This window comes from Meleagris gallopavo, chromosome 6 (assembly GCF_905368555.1).
Source record: "Meleagris gallopavo chromosome 6, MGAL_WU_HG_1.1, whole genome shotgun sequence".
In the NCBI taxonomy this organism is placed as follows: Eukaryota; Metazoa; Chordata; class Aves; order Galliformes; family Phasianidae; genus Meleagris; species Meleagris gallopavo.
In genome coordinates this window covers 2,045,274-2,067,827 of record NC_139409.1, presented here as the reverse complement: position 1 = coordinate 2,067,827, position 22,554 = coordinate 2,045,274, and the positions used below count along the sequence as shown (strand labels likewise).

General features: G+C 48.2%; 2 protein-coding genes across 6 annotated transcripts in view; both read left to right on the top strand.

Moving 5' to 3' along the window:
* Positions 1-6,333, top strand: part of CCDC13 (coiled-coil domain containing 13) — a 32,114-nt gene extending 25,781 nt beyond the window's left edge. For 4 of the 5 annotated variants that reach the window (XM_085226852.1, XM_085226853.1, XM_010712259.4 and 1 more), the window contains 2 exons: positions 2,706-2,820; positions 3,353-5,500. In XM_085226852.1, coding sequence (XP_085082978.1) covers positions 2,706-2,820; positions 3,353-3,512 — 275 coding nt within the window. In that variant the 3' untranslated portion in view covers positions 3,513-5,500. Of the gene's footprint in view, positions 1-2,705; positions 2,821-3,352; positions 5,501-6,048 lie in introns of those variants that run through there. The other variant, XR_014884072.1, reaches the window with a different exon arrangement.
* Positions 6,334-6,474: 141 nt separating this feature from the next.
* HHATL (hedgehog acyltransferase like) lies at positions 6,475-22,462 on the top strand. Its single transcript, XM_085226857.1, has 14 exons — positions 6,475-7,756; positions 8,271-8,409; positions 9,271-9,315; positions 10,338-10,479; positions 11,235-11,302; positions 11,613-11,726; positions 11,859-12,053; positions 12,838-13,047; positions 15,901-16,072; positions 16,741-16,885; positions 17,233-17,268; positions 17,937-18,138; positions 19,416-19,557; positions 20,859-22,462. Exons 4-14 carry the CDS (start codon positions 10,374-10,376, stop codon positions 20,978-20,980), a joined length of 1,512 nt encoding a protein of 503 aa, XP_085082983.1. The 5' UTR covers positions 6,475-7,756; positions 8,271-8,409; positions 9,271-9,315; positions 10,338-10,373; the 3' UTR covers positions 20,981-22,462.
* Positions 22,463-22,554: the final 92 nt, after the last annotated feature.

The window sequence follows — 22,554 nt, the reverse complement described above, 5'->3', positions numbered from 1 at the left end:
AGCTTCCTACAGCTGATCTGCATTGAGCACCATGACCTTTATGAACAGTGACCTCCCTTTCCACCTGATGTCTTGTTTCTCCTTTGATGTGGGTTAGGCAAGGTAAGCAGAACTGTTGTGCCCTTAACAAGAGCCCCAGCCAACACTGGCTTATTTTCATGTCTTTTTCTGCTACCACTGACTTTCAGAGCTGTTTTAACTGTATTAACTGACTCTGTATTAAGTGATGCAGAAAAGCTTAGATCCCAATAGAGAGACTCCCTCCAGAAAACAGAAAGGTGCAGTTCAGTGACCAGCACCATGTCAGATAAAACAGGGCTTGGAAGCCAACTGCTGCAGCCTTTGGCTGTGGGATACAGGACATTCATTCTGATAGAAGAGTGTTGCAGGGCCTCACAAAAGTAGTACCATAGGGTACCACTTGTGATTCCCAGCAGGAATTGAATGTAAGAGGTGTTGGAGCTCTCAGACAGTTTTTTCTGAGGAAGAAATCAGAATGTGTGTTGAGATAGGCAGTAGGCAGGTGAGTTTGGGAATAAGCCATCAATGCCAGGCTTTCTCTTCTGACCTATTGCCTTAAATTTATAGTGGCATCTTGGTGCTGTCTTCTAGAGGAGAAACTGATATTTAGAGCTTAAACTTTTATACAGCCTGATTGTGTAAAGCATTCTGCTATCCTGCATGTGGCAAACTTGGATTTTCCCTTGCAAACTCAAATTGATATAGTGATAAACTCTTCAGGTTCAGAGCCATTTTGGCCAAGTACTGTTGTATAGTTTGGTAACTCACCTCTGAGAGGCTGGCATTTCAGAGCTGAAGGAGGCAGGCTGTTCTTACCAGCTTGACAGACCTCTTCTTACTATATATTTCGTTCATTAGCCATGTCTGCTAAAGGACTAAAAGCAAATGTAGAAAAAGATTGGCAGTAAAATTGGTAAGAAGAAATCTTCTGTAAGTCCATGAGATGAGGAGGTAACAGTTTTTCACCACAGCTGTTTGAAGAGAGCTCTGCCCTTTGTGGTGTGCCAAAATTCTCTGGAGTTTATACAAGAAACAAGTCTACAAGACTGTAATATAGCTCTTCAGCAAAGTATGTAGGTTATATAAATTCTTTTATGCCAGATAATTGAGGAAATAAGGAATGAAAACTTGAGCATAAAATAGAGACTAGAGAACCCGCTAATTAACATAATATTTTCTTTTTGAAAATGCAAAATTGGAGTGAGCTGATCTAATTACTAATCTAACGTTCCTAGTCTCTTCATTTCAAGGGATGCTGAGTAGTTAGAAACAACTCAGTTATGTTTTAAAATCAATGATGGTTTAGGGTTTTTTTCTGTCTTATCCAAATTTCTAATTAGCAAAGAATAATCCCAGAGGAGATTAAAAGCAGCTTTTCCTCAGTGCTGTGAAACACAACATCAAGTTCTAAACCATTTCTCCTCATACATTTTGTACTCAGAGTGTTCCCTGACCACATTCTTTTAGATATTCCATATGAGAAAGATTCAATGTTTTAATACTAAATTTGCTTATTAGAAGGTATTTGCATTACAAGGGATTTTAATGTAGAAAAGTGATACAACAATATACTGAAATCATAACACAAGCACAGTGTAGCAATTGCAAGATGCAGTTGAATCAAATATGGTTCACATTACTAGTCAAAGCATCATGATGCTGAGTGTCCTCAGCTACCAAGAAGAACAAATGGCTTGAAGCCTCCTGAAGCCTGTTCTTCTCTTCAAGGGTCAGTTTGGTTGGTTTTTATATTGTTTTGGACTGAGCCACATATGCACTTCCCCCTTATTGCTCTGGCTGGCTCAGAAAGGCAGTACATTCTGTGGATTATTTTAGGGAAAGCCATTTACATTTACTCAACTGACACAGCTGTTTATCTACAATGATGGACACCCTTTGGTGTTGAGATTAGTCCAGCTTCTCTTCCAGTAGTTATAGTTGCTTGCTATGTTATTTTCTGAGCTTTGTGAGCACACTGTCCTTGCTTGTCTTCTCTGAGCCTCCTGTTGTAGGGATTCCTTGGTCACTCCCAGATATGATTCTCCACTCCCAGTGGTAAATTTGAGGTATATCTTCACATAACCCTTCCTATATAATCCTGAAATAAGATTTTGGGTCCATTTAAAATCACAGGAACAACACTCCATGTTCTGAGAGGACTTTATTTTGGAAAGCATTTTCAATTTACAATCTTAATTTGAAATGCATGTTTAACTACTTTACTGAGTTTAATCTGGATTATGTTTATGCTGAGGATCAAAAATTACTTTCAAAAAGCTGTCTTAGTAAGTGCCACATCACTGGCATTCAGTAAGCAACAGCTGTCATTAGCTTAAATGAAATACAGTGGTATACATTAAAATCATACTTTTTGGTTGCTTCCACACTATCACCTATTGTTTTGGGCACTTGAATATTTTGGATTATTTTTCCTGTCTAGATAGGTAAACACACATATTACTTAACACACATTTAGCCCCAAAATGCATATTCATCATGCTTTAATTTTGTTGGAAGGAGGTTAAAATAAAACTGTGTCCTATATATTTACACTGTCTTCCTGGATATACATACAACTGTGTTTATTCACTGTTTTCTGAGATTTAGTTGAAGTCTCACAAGGTGAAAAAGATTGCTTGTGTTGCTTGTTTTACTAACACTGCATTTTGTGATGAAATTTCCAGGTCATTCTGCTGGTCAGTCAAGGCTGTCCTTGAACATGAGTGATAGGAAGGAGCTCTCTGCAGCCCAGCTGTCCAAGCTGCCTATGGAATCACAGATAGAGGAGCTCAGCACAAGGTATGGTTTCCCTTCCTCTATGCTGCATTACTGCCATTCAGTATTACTATTCAGTAATAGCTCAGATTCATTGCTGTCCTCCTAGCAGTGATATTACCTGGACCAGCTCCTCAGAAGGAAAACCAGCAAACTGTACAAATCACAGATCCTCTGGATGGAGTTTTCCTGTATCATTCTTATACCAACTACCTGAAAATGACACAGATACACAGAAATGTAAAGCAACATGAAGCACTTCAAGAGAGACACCTTTATTTTTTTCTTTTCTTAGCTATTGATTGCAAGCTTATTGGTGAAAAAGAAAATTATAATCTTTAACAAAACATCTGAGTAGAATCTTTGACTTTTAATATCTTTTTCTGTCTCTGAGAGAAAAGGAGCAAGTGTTTATAGGTCTGCTCTTTCTCATGCCTGTTAAAAAATTACCAGAGAGCGTGAGTTTCAGTCAATTCTTCCCTGGAGCTGAAGCACTGTTCTAATTTGTTTTGAAGCTCCAAAGCTCACATGAAAATTTCCTTTTGTTTCCTCATAGGCTTGTGATCCAGCTGGATGAGAATGAAGCTCTGAAGGCTGCTTTGGAAACTACTGTGAGAAAGAAAGAGGAGGACTTTAAGCTGTACCAAGACACAATGGACCAAGTGAAGGATATCTTTCTGCAGGCCATTCGGCAGCAGAAACAAGAGAAGAGTTAAGCAAGATAATCAGAGCCCTCTGAACTGCAAAGAAAGGAGAGAGGCCAGGAGTTGTGCCCATGGATTGAAATGCACTGTAGTTTTGCATGTCATGTCTTCAGCTTTTGCAGGAGAGAAGGAGAGATGGAGATGGAATACAGAAAGACTGAAGATTTTGCATGTTGGCAAATTCAGGCTGTAGAAGTTAGCAAGCAGGTGGCTCCCAGGCTACACATGCCAGAGTTTGGTGCATGTAGAGAGCTGCAATTCTGCAGTGTGGTTTTGGACAAAGCCTCCCTAGTTTCATTTAAGAGAGGGCTCGATATCCTTTACACTGCTGCCTTTATCAGCATATGAAGGAATTTGCCTTACAACAGTTATGCAAGCCCCCTTCCAAAGCTCTGCCAGCAGCAAACCAAGTTCTGTTGTTATCAGCACACTGACACTGGTCTGCCTAAGGCTGTCTGTAGCACTTTAGTGCTGAGGAATTGGTTAGCCTAGCCTGAGAATATCTGCAAATGCACTTTGTAGGCTCTCTATTGACCATCCCAGCTTCTTTCTTTGCTTGAACATAATGGCAGAGGAGGTTTCTGAAACTCAGTAGACTTTCCACTGGAAAAGAAAACTTTGTGGAGTGCTCCTCCAATCAGTAAGACTTACCTTAAATGCAGCTCCCTGTAATAACTCATTCCATATGAAACTGGCCATCTGGGTTCTGAATTCCCCAATTTCTCTGCAGCCATCCATCAGGCAGGAGTTGTTCTCATTAGAAAGAAGTGCTGGTGGAAGCAGGCAGCTTTATTACAGTAGAGTAGGGACTTTTGAAAGCGCTGAAAACTCTTACGTCTCTGTCCTTTTCTCTTGCAGCAGGATGAGAGCACCAAATGCAAGCTAATAAGGCATTAGCATGCAGCCTGCCAGCAGAGAGCTAGCCTTGGGGATTACAAGCAAATAGAGAGCTAGTCATTTTTTGAATAGTGCTGCCTTGTTTCTCAGATGAAAGTCTTTTGAAAACTCTTCTCTTTCTGCTTTGCTTTGTCAGCCTCTTTTTGTGAGCGTGAAGTTTGTCAGACTTTAACCCCAGCCATCACCATCCTGTAGTGGATTTGTGGACAGGCAAATCACTGCTCCCTACCCAGCATGAGCAAATGGATCTTTCTACAACATGTGGGGCCAAAACTGCTCATTGTCAGATTCCTCCTGCTCGCTCTGCTGGAAGCACCAGAGGAAAGGCCATCTTGCAACCCACAATACACTCCTGTCAGCTGGAGGAGTGGGAAATTGAGGGTTTGACAAAGTTTTGTCCAAGTGAGCTGCAAGCACTTCCTTTCTGTTCAGCTCCATCCTGATGATGCATGATGCAGCACAGACCAAAGGGAATAATTCAGCCCACCTCCTATAGATATTTTCAGAGCCTGCAGTAGGGAGATCACCCAACAACGTGGCCTGAGCTGTGGCAAAACGTGGAGGTTTTGCTATGCAGAGGCTGCTAAGCTCAGGCTGCCAGCTTGCAGCTGGAGATTCTGATTTCGCTTACACAGAAGTGTGAATCAATAATATTTTCCCGTAAGTACATAAGAGGAAAACTGCTGTCCTTTCCAATGTGTGGTTGGTATTTGTCTCCTGTCCTCATAATGCTCTCTAGCAAAATCCTTCCTGAGGTGGCAGTGAATCAACCGATGAAACTCAGATGAGAAAATGGGAGTGCTAGATGTTACAGAACACATATGGCTTGATAGCATATGGTACAAACCTCTTAAGTGTTGCAACACTTGTTTCTTTAAGCATATGCTTGTTTGGGGTTGCACAGAAGCATTTTTCTCCCTTTTTTCCTGATGCACACAACCAGAAGGTGCCTTGAAGAAGGGGGAAGAAGTCAATCACAGTGAATGTGCAATGTGTAATCTGTCTCCCATCACAGAGTACTGGGGATCTGAACTCAGGCCAAATTCTGCAGACCTTCTCAGTTTTCACCATAGTTTTGAAATAAATTTCCTCTGTACTACCAACAGAGTGACCTGACTTTGACTTTTGCCCATACTGACCCTTGTAGCAGCTGATTCCCATTTTCTCAAGGTATGGGAGAGGCACAGGTCATATAGTTTTGTCACTGAACTTAAGAAACCCAGTGAGATCTTTGAAGCAGCCTTAGCTCAGCTGCTGAGACCAAAACCACTGCAAACACTGGTCTCACTGCAGAAACCCATGCTGCAGGTCTTCAGCCAGAGAATCTCCCCAGCAATTTTGATGTGCTGTTTGAGCTACATTTCTTGTAGGGATGCAGCTGGGCTTGATCTGAAACCTCCCAGATTGCCTGCTTTCCTTGGAAGTTTCTCCTACCAGATCAACAACCAGCCTATTAAAATCTTGTGAGTTAATTCTCATTTGAATCTCACTGGCTTCACTTTGCAGCCAGCCATCACCGTGCCTCTCTCTGCCAGATAAAAGCAGTGTGAACACCCAGCTTTTCTTCACTGGGACAGCCTTCATACAGCACAGAGTTGTGTCACAGACCACTTTTTGAGAAGCTCTGAGTTTTATCAGTCTCTCTTTGCAGTTTTGATGGCGATGACAACGCTCCGTGCTGCTGACGCGGGCTGGTGGCAGCACTTAAGCAGTGAAGAACAGCCCTAAGGTGAATTCTGCTGTAGGTATTTGAAGCTGTGGACACTCCTCATTGGGATTCAGGCAGCTTTTAGCCACCGTGTGCTATGAACACAAGTCCAAAGACCAAAGGTTGTCTCAGCAGAGCGCTTCCACTAAGCAACCAGAAAGTGCCTGATGGATGCATCCCATTTGAAAAGTACAGCTGAGCCATTGGGAATAAATCCTGCTGACCTTCGATTAATTGTCAGCGTTTTCCTCTCGGCCTGTTACAAGCAGCCTTACCTACAGACAGCAAGCATTGCAAGAGTGCAGCCCGCTGCCCCAGCTGGCCGTAACGTGAATTAAGTTGCATTAGCACAGTTAAATATAGATGGTATCGACACACACAAGCTCTCCGTGCCTTGGGCTCTGCTGAGCCAAGCGGCAGAGGATCAGCCAGTAGGTCAAAGCTGATCCCACTGTAACTGCTCCAATTTAGAGCCGTGGATTTGGGCTGCGGGGGGTGTGTGCCCTCCCCAGGCGTTGAACCTATGGAGGTTTTGCATTTGGGAGATGGTCTCCTTTCCAGAGCACTTGGTCACTTTGGTTTTTGGGAGCTTGGCTTGCAAATGCCTCGTTGGAAAGGCTGCAGAGCAGGGAGGTGTGAGGAGGAGATGCGTTTAAGTCCTTTGCAGGGGGAAGCAGGGAGAAAGGGACAAAGGAAAACTGCTTTGCCCGCAGCCAGCAGCTGCTGCTGCCCTGCAAGCACTGGGGCCATCGCCCCGTGCATGACATATGAATGAGCTTTAAATGGAAAAACCCCACAGAAGAGCCCCTGTGCTCTAAATTAAGCCACCGCTGAGCCAAGAGGGGTGTTGGGTTTCTCGCTCATCCTCTCCCCCCCGAGCTCTGCTCAGAGCTGGCTGGTCCCACAGGACAGGGCAGCCTCACTCAACAAATGCCACCTCAATCCCCACGCGTCTCCTCTTACAGAGCAAAGGCTCCAAACCCCATCTGCTGGCACAGGATGAAGCTTTGGGTTTTAGAGCAGTTCATTTGTCAGCAAGAACAGTTATCTGTACTTTTGCAGGAAGGAAAGGGGATCTTGACAAGAAGAGCTAAAGGCAGCAGGCTTCAACTAATGCAGGGTGTTGCCCTTGCCAAGTGCTGGGAGCTTTCTGTGGAACCCTTCCCAGGGCAGCAGGAGATCCTGGGGGGAGTGTGGGGCTTTGGTGGGATCACTGGGGGCCATGGGGGGAAGGCAGGACTGTTCTGGGGGACTGAAAGATGTCATGGGTGACCTGGGATGGAAGGTTGAAAAGTTGGATGGACAGATGGATGCAGGAGTAGATGTGTGGGTGGGTGGGTGGATGGATGGAAGTTTGAATGGATGGAAGTTTGGATGGACATTTCCTACTCCCAAGCTCTGCTAACCAGGGAGGTGCCTGCTGAGGTCTTTGTTGACAAGCTCCCAGCTGCACACGTACATGGGCAGACTTGGTGGGGGAACTTGAAGCAGTATGAAGCAACACATGTTGTTTATTACAATCCTCTCCCCCTCCATTTCACCTCACAGAGAGCAGCTCCAGCAGCAGGGAGGCCGCAGTATGAAGCAGGTGGAAGTGGCCAGGAGGAGGGTGTCCCCATCTCACGTTGGTGCTGTGCCCTATTGGGATGAGGTAAGGCTTTCCATTGAGCCCCACCACCTTCCCACTCACTTCCCTGCACACGAAAGAGACGAGTGCCCTCTGCTCATGTACCACATCTTCCAGCAACCCGACAGATGTTTGAAAATACTGTCATTAAATCAGCTCGAGGCCATAAACAGCCCTTAGCAGTAAAGCTGCAGTACTGGGGCAATAAAACACAGAGGTGTCCCCTGTGCTGAGGAAGGCACGCTGGTCACATTAAAAATAAATCTTACTATATTAGAAATAGAGAGTGAGGGATTTTTTTTCTATTTTTTTATAATATCTATAAATTAAAGCTAAATGATTTTTATCATCGCGGTTCCCAGAGCCTTGTGAAAAACTGCCGCACCTCTGCTGCACTTTCCATCCAGGAAGCTCACAAATTACCCAGGGTGAAAACGAAACATAAAATTAGATAAAAGGGAAGGCAAGATAAAATAACGAAATAATCGAATAAAATAATAAAATAAAAATAAAGGGACCTACTTTCCTCTTTTCTAAGGTGGTGAACGTGCTGAGGGTGAGGAAAAAGATTTAGGGGCAAACACAGCTTTCCCTTCTCTGAGGCACCCTGATGTATTCCGGACACCAACCACACTGCTGTCAGTGAGTGGAGGCTCATCACCATCACATGGAGCATGGTAAATTGTGTCTGTTGCTTATCAACACCAAGCTCTTAATTACTTCTCCTCTGAGCACCTGGTCAGTTATAACAGGGTGCGAGGGGCCAAGTTCCTCTGGGTAGGGATGGAGCTGTGGCAGAAGGATGAAGCTTTGGTGGTTTTTATTATTACATCATTGAGTCGTGGGCTCTGCCTTGCCCTCATCCAGCCCCAGGCCATGGGGAGCCCCTTGGCACTGAGCTCCTGGGGTGGTTCCTCTCTCTGGAGCCCAGAATGTGCCACATCTCTCCCCAATGCAACCAGCCCATGGAGGTGTTGATCACACCTGTCTTTATTCGCTCCCCCAGCCCCAAGGGCAGCTCATGGAGGTCAACCCCACCAGGATCTTCAACCAAACCTTGTAGGGAACGGGCAGAGAGAGCTCAGCTGGGCACACAGAGATGCCAGATGCTGCGTTGTCTCATCCTTGGCCAACCCCAAAATCACTCAACCCATATCCCCAGCCAGCCCCTTCTTTCAGCCACACACAGCGTGCCTCAGTTTCCCCACCTGTGCACCGAGGCCAGCCTCGCAGGCTGGAAGCACAGCCCCAGACCTGGCCCGGGTTGGCTTTGGCAGCCAGCTCAGGTCCTTTCCAGCAGCTGCGGTGACAGACAGCTCCTGAACCAGCCCCTCTGCAGCGCTGCTCTAAAATAAAAATACCTCCCGTTGCTGTGCTCCACTCCCGGCCAAACTTCCTCTGCGGGCACTTTGGGGGGGACAGAGCCCCCAGATCTGCCCTGCTGAAAGATGCCCTAGGGGAGGCCAGCAGCCCCCCAAAGCTCTGCCTTAAGGTTGTTTTTTTTGTCTCTCACTTTTCTCCCCCGCCTATCCCCCAAGCCCTCAGGTTGCATTGCAGGACGCTGGCACCCCCAGGGGCTTAAGGTCAGTAATGGGGAGGGAAATGGGGCTGGGGGAGGGGGGGGGAGGGTGCCCTTGGTGGGGAGGGGATGAGGATGCTGTGGGTCTGGGGGGGGGGGGGGCAAACCCTGAAGGGGAAATGCTGAGCTTGGCAGCAAAAACTAATCTTGTTCCCGTCCCCCCCCCCTGCTTTAATGCAAATAAATAACCAAGCAAATAAAAGCCTTGAGAAACATGGAAAAGGGATAAAAGCTCTTTAAAGCCGCATCCCCCGGTGCCCTCCGCGCCGCACAGGGACTGCAGAGCGATGGCAGCGTGCCCCCTCCCCCCCGCTCCGCAATGCCCGCTGACCCCAAATCCACCCCGCAGCTCTGCGCTGCAGATGTGGGTCCGCTTTTAATTGCCGTCCGAACGCGGAGCTCTGCTGATCGGGGGATGCTGGCAGGGCAGTAGGGCACTGCCACCACGGGGTGAGGTGGCACCGAGCTGACAGGGCAGGACCCCCCCGACCCCAGCCCTGCTGCTGCTCCTCCTCCTTTCCCCCCAACCCCAAAGGGATTTGGGCAGCTGACCACCCGCGGAGGCGATGGGAGGTTGGGATGGGAAGGTGTTGCAGTGCCGGGGTTAATTAGTGTTGGCAGGAGTAATTAGCCCAGGGCTTTGGGAACACCCCCTAGCACACGGGCGCATGCTGAGAGCTCAGGGCAAAGCAAAACACCTGCAGTAAGCAGGCAGTGGGTGGGGAAGGGGAATGGGGGAATTCCTCTGCATCCCCTCCAGTGCCTTTGGGCTTGACCTGCATCCCACCAAGAAGTGAGGGGTGATGCAGGAAGAACCCCATCCAGATCTTGGGATGGGTATGAGCCCACATCCTGTATCCTGGGTGGGTTTGGGGCTCCCCCGGAATTCAGCTGATGCTGTTTTCTCCTCTTCTACCAGCCTACACCAAGCCCACCATGTGGGGTGACTGAGGACCAGCAGTAACTTAAGGCATCAGTGGGCTGGTTGAGCTCTTACCTCGGGTTTTATTCCCTCCCCTTTCCCAGGTCTGGATCCCTGACACCCAGCAGTAACCCACAGCTATGGGGGTTAAGACGATGCTGCCCAGCCACGAGCTGGGCTTCTATGCTCTCGTTGTGACCTGTGCCGTGCTGTACAGCGGCAGCGGTATCTTTGAGGCATCCAGAGGTAAATGTCCCCCATTGTGTCCCTCCTCTCCATCCTTATCAACATCATAGCTTTAATTTTTTTGGTGGATAATAACTTGGGAGTCCTTTAGAGTGGATCTGAAGGGAACTAATACTCACTGCTTTCAGCGTGGTTGCCCACATGGCCCCATTCCCATGGCTCTCCAGCCATTGCCCTGAGCATGCCATCAGCCTGCCCACACAGCATCACTTCCCAATGGTTCCTTTGCTTGGAAGTAGAAAGAAACACCTGAAAAATGCACCCCCCCAAGTGGGGACTCATGCAGGAATGGTTGACATTCCTGACTCCCAGTTTTCCATTAGAAATGGGAACTTTCTGGATGGGGCTGAGAGTGCTTGGGTCCCTATGACTCATCCTCATGGTGAAAAGGTTCCTTGCCTTGCCAAAACGTAGCTCCCTCTTTGCCTTTATCACAGAATCACTATGGTTGGAAAGACCACTGAGATCCCCAATTCCACCCCACCCCACCATGCCCACTATGTCCCTCAGTGCCACATCCTCACAGCTCTCCAGGTACAGTGACCCCATCACATACCTGGGCAGCCTGTGCCACTGCAGCACCACTCTTACAGGAATAAATTGTTCCTGTTATCTAACCTGAACCCTTCTCCCCAGAACTTTGCAGCCTGGTCTAGTGGTTGGTGACCGTGCCTGCAGCAAGGGGGTTGAAAGTGGATGATCATTGAGGCCTTTTCAACCCAGGCCATTCTATAATAACTCTTGTTCTTTTGCAGACAGCATGAACAGAAAAGCCTTTCGGGATGGCATCAAGCCAGGCTGGCACTACTTTGGCAGGAAAATGGTAAGAGGAGGAAGCAGAGCTCTTGTTCTGCTATGGACACTTTTGAAAAGTCCTTGTGTATTTTCTCCCTTAAGAAAGCAGTGGATGTTGTCAGGGAAATGGTAGCCCTGCAGCACGGAGGATGCTCTGATTTGTGTGCACTAGGACATGTCTCTCCCCGGGTTTTATGACAAAGCTAAAGTTCTCGGCAGCCCTGGGTGGAAACTGGGAAGAAAGGACTCTGAAATACATGTGCTTTCCTCTTGAAATGGGCATTGGGGTGGGGACATAGAGGCTGGGGACCATTAAGCAGCCAATGCTGCTCCCACAGGATGTAGCCGACTTCGAGTGGGTGATGTGGTTCACCTCCTTCAGGAACGTCATCATCTTCACCCTCTCAGGACACATCCTCTTTGCCAAGGTGTGCTCCATGACAGTGCCACAGGTAAGTCAGGGCTGGGTTAAAAGCAGTGGGTTTACCTGGCATCCATTGGGCGAGCATGGATGGGATGCTGCAGGATGGTGGGGAGGAGGGAAGGCTGAGGGCTGCCACCCTACTGATGGTTTCCCCTCACAGCACCGGGCCGTGGTATACATGCTGTATGGGATGCTGGCTGTGCTGGGCAGCATGGGGCTCACCTACCTGATGATCATCCTTTCCCACTGCCTCATCCTCTACTCTGTGGCACTGGCCAAGCAGAAGTGGCTCTGCTATGTGGCTGGGCTCTGCTGCCTCGCATCCATCAAGCTGGAGCCCTTCAGCTCCTGGCAGGTAGGTGCCATCCTGAGCCTCCCCTCTGTCTCCCATCCCTCTCCTTGGGTTTACTTCCTTGGGTTTCCCCAGACCCCGAGTCCTTTTTCTGGCCTTGTGGCAGCTCCTTAGGGTTTGAGAGCAAGGGAGCATTGTGACACTGAGCTCAGGAACAGTCCCCTGGGGGCTATGTCACATACTGGTGTTTTTTTCCTTGCTGCTTAGGCAGCAGTTTGTCAGATGACACCAAGCAAGGAATTTTCTTCCCTCATGCCTCAGTTTCCCCACCTGCCATGCAGCACTGGGATGGGTGCCTACCTGTACAGTTAAAGACTTTCTCTCACTGGTGGGTGGGGAGAAGCCCAGGGAGAACCTTATAAAGCCATCCAGTCCCTCTGAAGGGCAGTACTGCCAACCCCTGCTCATCATCACTTCCTGAAATGTGCTCCTGCCTCTCCACTGGGCTTCCACTGCTTCCCTCCTCCCTCTGGGGAGGAGGAGGCTTTGTCACTCTACCCCGGGACAAAGTGACATTCCTATCCCAGATCACAACCACATCTTTACCAAGTGGCTGTGGGCTGTGTTGTCTAAGAGGACCTCCCACTCCTCTGGGATGTAGGAACCAGAATGAAAATGGAGCCCTGGCTTGATCTTTCCAACAATAATGCTCATTAGCTGCAGAGATAATTGCCAGAGCGTAATTAGGGGTTTTGCCAACTGCCCCAAGCGTGGATGTCTTCTGCAAGATGAGGGAGAACCGAAGTGATGCCACGTGCCTGGTGGTAACTGTCCATTTCTCACCCAGAGCGGGTTTGTAACAGGAGCTTTTGATCTTCAAGATGTCCTTTTCTATGGAGGAAGTGGCTTCACCATCATGCGCTGCATGAGCTTCGCGCTCGAGAGCTCCGAGAGGAAGGAGGGCATTTTCTCCATCTTCGACCTCCTCAAGTACAATTTCTACCTTCCCTTCTTCTTCTTCGGGCCTGTCATGACGTTTGACCAGTTTCACACCCAGGTGAGTCTCCCTATGGCTTCCTTGAGTTGATCTGTATGAACTGGAGGTCTAAAAATCCCCACTGTTGGCCACAGCGAAGGCGTAAGCACTTGTAGAGGTCACGTAGCCCATGGACACAGACCAGGCTGCACCACGGGGCTGTGTTTTTTGGTGAGGGGCGAAAACTGATGGGTTTTCACCTTCTCTTTTGGGTTTTTGGCCATTTGTCCTCACCAACACAGGAAGGAGGACATTGTCATGGTGAACGTGCCACGTTGGGATTCAGGACAGGAGGGCTCATCTCGTTCCCTTGCTTGTTGAGCACTTGTGCTGCTGTGTTTTGGCAACCTCTGTCCTGATGCTTCCTCTGATCCAGATGACCAAACTTGGACATCTCATATACTGCACACAACCAAGGGGGCTTTGTGAAGGGCAGAATCCAAACGGCAGACCCCTGGGCTGCTGCATCTGGGTTCTTTCACATTCAAAGATCAAGGAACTGCTTTTCCAGTCCTGGGATCCTTCAACCCCAGTGATCAGCCTTGGTCACCCAAGGAAGCTGGTATGGCTTGGTGATGTGCCAGGAAGCCCAGCTAATGATTACTATCCACACTGCTGCTTCCGTTTAGAGAATGAATACTTTTAATAATTTGAGGGCTCTGACATCTGGATGCAAGAACATTTCAGACATTCCTTAATGAATTCAGAAGAGAACACAGCTCAGGCTTGTTTCTGTTTTCTCCTAATGATGCTGTCAGGTGTAAATAAATCAGGACACTGGACTTGAGGTGCCTGCAAGACACGAGCTCCCATCACCAAACAGGTGATGTGAGTGGGTCTTTGTTTCCTGCTCCTTCCACATAATCCCAGATAGGGATGTTTATAGCTACTTAATGAGCAATCCCCTCCTCTGCTGCATAAAACCCTGTCCCAAAGGCACAGTGAGAGAGTCCAGCCCCTTTCCCACCCCACAGACAGGGGACCTGCCTTGGCCTGGACACCACTGCCACCTCCTGGCTAGGTGCCACCCTGCACTGCTTGCCCTGCAGCTAGTTATAGAGCTAGTTCCTAATTGCCCACTAGTAATTATAAAGGCAGATAGATTGAGACCTTTCCCCAGATGGGGTGTATGGCCTCGTTAGGGAATGGATCTGCCTCCTTGGCTCCTAATGGTGCTGTGTTCTGGAGGAGCCCTTTCACCCTGCATCCCCCATGGGTAGTGTGGATCCAACCTAAATCATTCAGGTTGGAAAAGACCTCTGAGATCCCGAAGTCCAACCCCAGCCCACTGATCACATCCCTCAGTGCCTCATCTCCACGGTTCTTCAATACCTTCAGCAGTGTTGACCCCACCACCTCCCTGGGCTGCTGTGCCACTGCATCGCTACTCTTTCAGAGAAGAAATTTTTCCTAATATTCAACCACGGCTTGGCCAGTCCTTCTCAGGCTGTCTCTCTTACTGAGAGGAGGGAAACAGACTCATTTCTGTGGGGCTGGAATTGTTGGGGACAGAGACCCAGTCCCCATGTCCTCTCCTGCTTTCTTCTCCATCTCTGCGGCCTCTTTGTGTCCTTAAAGCACTTGGCATACAACAGACAGGAGAAAATCTGGCAGAGGCTTTAATTCTCAGGAATCATCTGGTTCTGACGGCGGGGCTGGTGCGGCAGCATGCAGATTGCTTTGAGAGAACTCCCACCTCCCACAGGGAATAAAGGGAAAGTCATAAACATAAGAGGATTTTAAATACAGCAGCAATTCTTCCAGCGATGCAGGGAAGCGAGGCCATCAGTCTGCCCAGTGTAATCCCAGCTGCTCACTCTGATGATTTCTGTGTTACAACATCCAGAGAAATGGCAGCTCCCAGAGGCCGTGTCTGCAAAGGGTGCTGCAGAGAGGAAAGCCCCACTGAGAGCTCCCAAATGCCCCTTGTGCATCTGTCCCTCTCCCTTCAACAGATACCTACAGCAGAAGCTCCAGAGCCCATCAACCATCCTCCTTCTCCTCCCAGATGAGCCCAGCCCAAATGCCCACCTGTCCTGGGCAAGGCTCCTGGCTGGGACCAGCTCTGCTGGATGCCTGTTCTTACAAGCTGTGGCATCCTGTAGATGGGATGGCTATGAGCCCAGAACAAGGAAGTTGTGAAAATGTTTAGGTTTAATCGGATCGGTTATGAATAGAAGTGTAGGCACAGAAGACAAGGAAATGGTATCTCAAACTATCAGAGGAAGAACCTGATACATTAAATAGGCCCATGAAGAACTGATTGGGCAGGTTTTGGAAACAACTACTCAAAGAAATTGCTGTAGCACATGTAAGGGGACATCAAAAAGGAGACTCTTTGGGAGCATGGGGAAGTAGAGCAGCCGATGACAAAGCGATATAAAAAGCAATGAAACTGTCTCAGGTGCCTGAAATAAAGCCTCACTCTATCCTGTACTGAGCTCTGCCTCAACAGCTCATTGTGAACAGCAAACCTGCAGCCACTGTGTAAGAATGTTGAGTAAAGGCTTATGCCTTAGTGCTAGAAGATTTCCACTGCAAAAAGGCCATCTAACACTCACACTTAGTGACCTATGCAAAGGTCAGCCTTAAGCTAAATTAATTTCTTGAGAATGTCCCCAAGGAGAGATCCTAAACTCCGTCTCATTGGTTGTTATGGTGTTCACCCCATCGAGGACATTTCCTCTTCTTGTGGATATGTCTCTTGGATCTTCTTTAAGCAATGGGGATTTGGACAGTGTATGTCATGGTGTGATTCCTAAAGGAATCTCTTAATTCCTAAGTTGAGTCCCTGTTTGGACCCTGAATGTTTCTCCAGTCTTGCTTCCCACCTTGACCCCCAGCTCAGCCCTTCCTGCTTTGCCATCCTGGCAGGTGAGCACTCGAGATCTGCGTCGCAAAGATGATGAGATGAAGAACATTCGGGTCCATGCCCTTCTCCATGTGGGGGCCATCATCGCTGTGGACATCTTCTTCCACTTCTTCTACATCCTCACCCTCCCCTCCGACCTGAAGTTCGTGAACCGCCTCTCAGACTGGGCTTTGGGTGAGTGGTCATGAGGACATGCTCACCTTTGTGCTTAGCTTCAAGGCAGTGGTGAGTGATTCAGACCTCCATCCTACTCCATTGGGAAGCCTCAGCAGTGCCTATGTTGGACATACTTGAGTAGAATCTTTCTTCCCACTGAGCTCTCTGTCATTCCCATTGTATGGACTAAAAGGGAGACAAGGTCTGAGGAAACCTGATCTCCATTTAAAGTTGGCTATTCTATGAGCAGGTCTGGACCAGGGTCTTCCAGAAGCCAAACTCCCAGGATGAGTAGTGGTAGCACATTGGCATTCAGCTGGCAGCGGGGTAGAAGACTTCAGTCTCCCAAGTGAATGTCCAGTGGCAGAATTTGAGATGCCATGGGATATGTGGCACCCACACTAGCCTAGAACAGCCCCATGTCATATGGAGAGGCACCTGGAGGCCAGGAGGAAATCCTAATGCAGTTATGATGGCTCCAGCATTGATTTAGGGTGTCCTAAGAGACCAGGAAGGCCTGATCAAGCATATATGTTACTCCAGATGGAGCTGTGCAGGTTGACCATATCAGCCAGATCTCCCAATCCACAATGGGAGGTGAGGTGTGACTGGGAGCTCAGGTGACATTGTGACCCTCAGAATAAAGCCCCTCCTCTTCATCTTTTTGACTGCTGTTTTTGCTCCAGCCGGCTTGGCCTATTCCAATTTGGTGTACGACTGGGTCAAAGCTGCTGTCATGTTTGGGGTCATCAACACCATTGCCAGATTGGACCACTTGGACCCACCCCAGCCCCCAAAATGCATCACCATGCTCTACGTCTTTGCAGAAACGTGAGTATCCCATGTATGTTGCTGATGGAAGGCAGCATGTTTGACCCTAAAAAAAAATATGCATGGAAATGAGGAGGTCTGAGCTGTGCTTCTGAGCAGCTGGCCAATATGTTGACTGTACTGAAATTATAGACTAGATTTGGCCATAGCCCAAATAAATATTCTTGGGCGGGGAGGGAAGTTAGTGGGATCACACAGTAGCAGAACTTATTCTAGGAAGGAGCATGGAGAACTACTGTGAATGAGGTTCAAAGTAAACCTTGTAGGAGGACCAGGCACCTCCTATGGTTGGAAAGGTGTTAATTAGCCCATGTGTTCTAATGTGCTCTTTGCCATCTGTATTGTAGGCATTTTGACAGAGGGATCAACGACTGGCTGTGCAAGTAAGTGTCTACTCAACTATCTCTTGTCTATTTTGGGGTCTTCTCTTTCATCATGCAATACTGATGTATTAAATACTGTTCATCCCAAAGATGAAAAGCCCTCACGTCCAGGTGAATCTCATGCAATCAGATTTTGTCTGTTTATCCCAAAGACCATTGAGCTAATCAAAACAAAGTACAACTGCTCACCCAGTTCTTCTCTCCCAGAAAAACCTCTCAGTCCAATCAGTTTACTGTTCCCTCAAAGGAGGGAGAATCAAGTTCATCTTCTGTTAGGAAGAAAAGGGAATTGAACCCGGGTCTTGCATCTCCTGGATAAGAAGGGTGGCCCAATCTCCATTGTGCTTAAATGCCATGTCCCAGAAAATCTGGGACACTCTGCAGCTCTACAGATCCCTATGTCTTATCAACCTTTTACCTGCAGGAGAGAGAAAGCATGGTATTTTTTCCCGAAGAAGCTCTAGTTTTATAAGGAACATGAACCACAAGTTAGCTGGACTGCAGGAACAATCAGTTTGTTGCTAGAACATGTCAGCCAAAATATTCTCCCTTTCTCACTGGTGCACTCCAGATTGACATGTTTGTGAGAAGCATGTCTTGGGCAAATGTTGGGGAGAAGAGGTTTTCCTTGACTATGGGGAGCACTAATCACTTTCATTGACCATTAGGTATGTGTACGACCACATTGGAGAGAACCACGACAACGTCATAAAGGAGCTGATGGCCACCATTGCCACGTTTGCTGTCACCACTCTGTGGTTGGGACCCTGTGAGATTGTTTACATCTGGTCTGTCTTCAATTGCTTTGGCCTCAACTTTGAGCTCTGGGTGCAGAAATTCTTCCAGTGGGAGCCCCTCTCCAAACTGGAGGTGAGCAGATGTTCTATGAGGAGGTGGGGGGAGAACGGCAGGCCTGGGGACAAACTCTGCTCCTGGAAACACTTATGACTTCAGGGAGCTCACATTTCTTTAGACAAATGAGATCCATTCAACTGAGACTGAAGAGCAACATCTCCAATGATGTCATGCAGCTCCATGTCCAGGCTTCCTACAGTACTTTCCTACAGACTATCAGCATTATGTTCAGGTACTGCCCAGAGAGCTGTGGATGCCCCATCTCTGGATGTGCTCAAGCCCAGGTTGGATGTGGCTTTGAGCAGCATGATCTGGTGGAGGGCACCATGGCAGAGGGTGGGAGCTCAATGGTCTTTAAGATCCCTTCCAACATAAGCTATTCTTTGATGCTGTGATACCAGCACAACTATGCAAGAGGACAGTCCTGGTGCTCTTTAATTTCTTGCATGGTGTCACTCGTGGTGCAAATCCCCACCCACCCCTACGGTGCTTCATAGGAGATTTAGGCAGAGGATGGAACTTTCAAAGAGAAAAGAAGTCCAGGAGCACCAGGACTGCAGCTCCAGCGAGGCGCTGAAATACACAAATGGATTCCAGAGGTCTGTCTGTAGGGAATTGCTTATACATTTCCATACAGAAATCATTTGCTTTTCTTGTTCTGCGAAACGCTTTGGCATTCTGAGGGCTTTTGATCTGATTTCTGATAAAAGCAAATATTTAGAATGAATTGTTTTCCAACCACTCCAAAGCTTAGTGCCCCATCTTTGTTTGGGACCAAGATGCCTCAGAGACATAGTTGGAAAAAACTCCGTTCTGGGAACAATTTTGTTTTTTATTTGTTTTGCCCAGCCCAAAGCCTGAGGTCCTACATGGAGTCAGTAAAGACTCCTTTCAAACAAAAACATGGGAGAGCAATGCTCCAGTTTGCTCTGCTGTTTTTACTTCCAATCAGATTAAGACACCCTCAGGCAGCCAAATCTCTTTCCCTGCAGCACTGCAACTCTCAGCACTAAGTGGTCTGGGGATGCATCATGCTCTTAGAAGATTGCTGTAAACCACTTCTCTGCTCCTGGGGAGCTGGGAGTGACTGGGATGTAGGGCTAATAATAATCCCAGCAAACAGCAGCATTCATCTGCCTTGAGGAATAGCAACAGATGAAGAGAGGAATGCTCAGCCATCACAATTAGCGTGAAACCATGTGTACCATCCTGATGGATTTGGGCTGCTGTCAGACTAACAACATCTCCTTGCAGCCCCATTTTCCCTCACTCTGTTCTTCTCTCCTACATAGGCCAAAATGTCAGCGGCCACATCTCGGCGGATTAGGGCTGTTTTTGGGGCAGCAAATTTCTGGGCCATCGTCCTCTACAACATCCTAGCCCTCAACAGTCTGGAGTTTGCACTGCTGGTCACCAAGAGACTCCTCGTGACAGGTAAGGTGCCAGTGGCCTTCCCCACTGAGCAATCCCTGTCCTGGTGGGCAGATATGGGGTGTGGGGCTGCCAAGTCCTCCTGTGTCCAAGGCAGCCTGGCCGATGCCATGTTACATGTCTGCTCCCAATCACGTCCATTCTTGTGAAAGATGTAAAAATACGGATTTCTTAGCTCCCATCTGGGTTAATGGCTGGACTAGATGATCTTATTGGTCTTTTCAACCTTAATGATTCTATGATTCTATGATTCATGCCAGTTCTTTGAGGTGTGAGCTGCCTTTGTTTGTGCATTTCCCCGTACAGCCTAACACTGTGATTTGCTGCAATACAGAGGTTGCAGCTGGGGACCTCTCCCAGTTGGGCTGAGTCCCTTGGTGCAAAATGGTCCCTTTGCTGGAGAGAAGGATTTACTCGTCCTATTTCATTTCCCTTTTCTTTAGTAGTTCTTTCTGCGCCAACCTGAAGGTGACATGTACAAATCTTTATGCTAGGCTCCTTATGAATTATCTACATCTTCTTGTTGGCAGATGTTGCACTATTTTGGAGTCTTCTCAAGCAACTCATGGTATAAATAGCCACCTGGAATCCATGTCCTCCAGCCCTCTTTGGGACAGTTCTGGCTTAGGAAATGGATAATGTGACAAGCTGGGCTCTGTGTGCCAGAAGTGCCTGCCCGCTGAGTTAGCTGGCTTTTGTGGGTTGCATTATTCATTGCAGAGGTCCTCTTTTAGCAGGCACAAAGCCTGTGCCTCCTATCTGCTGTGGATACCCAACTTGTTGTTACAAACGCCCACTGACCCTTCCTAAGTTGAAGGCATCCTCCCAGCTCATGTTCCTTATCAAGGTGACAAAAACATGTTCCCACATAGGGATGCAACTAAGCTGAGGTTAACCCTCAGTGTCAGCAGGGTCTAAAGATTCCAGAAGGTTGCAGTGCTGAACAAGGATGAGTGATGGCAGGTTATGTGGGCACAAAGCCAACTGCTGAGTCTGAACTCAACAGGCAAAAAAACAGTTCTGGGGGTCAGCGAGAGCTCAAAGCAAAACTCCAGCATGTTCCCACAACATTAACTGTGATGCAGGATGCCCTCATGGGTTTAGGTGCTTCTTCATCTAAAACCCACCCCCTGGGGATTTCTCTCCTCTCTCTGTGAAGCTGTTTGGATCCACAAAGAAAAACAACTTTAGCCATGAACGTGGGGACCTCCCATGCCCACCCGAGAGGCAGAGGTGCCAGAGAAAAGCTGGCTCCATTAGGTAAGTAGCACACCAAGATGACCATGTCTCCCTTCATCTTCCAGGTTTCCCTGTAAGCACCTTGTCCATCTGGTTCATCACATACTGTGGAGTGCAGCTGATCAAAGAGCGTGAACGCATCCTGGCCATGGAAGAGGAGAAGAGTGACAAACCCAAGGCAGAGTAGAGGAAAATATCAGTGGGCTTGCCCCAGAGCCTGGACTCCCTTCTGACTGCCTCTGCCAGGCCAGCCGCTGTCAGGGGCTCTCCAAGCACTCCTGGCAATCAGACTGCTGTAGCTCACCTATAGAGAAGTCATCTGGAAGGCACCTGCCACCCCTTTGCTGCAGGGATCTCCTGTGGCACAGCAGGCATTTTGCACGCTTCCCACACGTGGCGGACCTCTGAGATAGGCTCCTGAGACACATCTTTAAGGCTCCATCCTTTTTCTGACCCTTTGGCACCGTGCAGACGTAGAGATTTCACCCTCTGCTCCCCAAAACACCCGATCCACCAGCATCTGGCTCTCCCACAGGATCTGCAGCCCAGGTCTCCCATCTCCAGGTCGCTTCCAGCCAAAGCATCACATTTTTCTTTTGCCACAAGAAATGGTCATCATATACCATAAATGGTTCAACATCTGGGGCTGTGCATTAAGGACTGTGAAATGGCTCAGCACAATGAATGCCTACCAGGAGGCTAATAAATAAATAGAACAGTCTTTTATAGCAAAGGGAAAGAGGTTCAGGAACTGCAGAAGGGAAGAGTAATTTTCTTCCCACTGCTGTCGGCGGTGCAGAGTGATGTCTGTTAGTATCTCAAAATAGGTCCCTTCAGTCCTAAACATCTTGAGAAATGATTTAGTGCCAGCTTCAGGTGTAGACAGTGGCAACACAGGGGGCATGCCTGCTTCACAATCAGAGCACATCACGTGCTGCTCGTCTGCAGGGTGGGCATGCGGAAGGAACAGCACGCACAGCTCACAAAGCTCAGCCCAGACCCAGCTCAGCCCCAAAGGGCCCTTTGCAATGGGTTGTGCAATTGGTGTGGCCATCACAACCACCTCACTGTGACACATGCCCTGGGACTCAAACCAAGTACCACTCAGTTTTTTTGCATGCCATGGACAAAGGTTTAAGCTCACATTCCTGTCCATGGCCAAGGGCTCAGTAGTCAAGTCTTGCCCATCTCCAGCCACCCAGCCCGACTTTGATGCTAAGCCTGTGCTACATGAGCACACACACATACATACAACCAAAGGAGGAAGGCACCAGATGAAGGGCAGCACTTAGGGGCTGGGTGGTGGAGGGGAAGTGCCTGATAGCCTCCTTGGAGAGGTAGGCTTTGGGGTACTATATGGGAAGTGCATTGAATAAATGACCCTATGGTGCCTTGGGGAGGAGGTGGGTCTGTCACTGGAAATAGATCCAGCTCTCTTGCACTTTACAGCAGCTTTCAGTGGCCTTATGTCTGAATGGTGTCAATGTGTGGTGAGGGTAGAATGTGGACCACTTTGCAACATGGGTTGAGATGCTTGGTGCTGCTGTGTTCTGGCTTCTCTGTGGATGAAGCAGGAATGGTTCCTCGTCAGCTTTCAGCTCTGCCAAAGTGATTTACAAAGTCCCTGATAAATGTCATTTATTTATGTAGTAAAAAATTGTTGAACATCTATGGTGCCTACCACTCATCAATGTTGTGTTGCTGTGATTCCAATGAACCCTGGGCGACATGCTGATCTCCCTGGAACTGAGAGATCCAGGG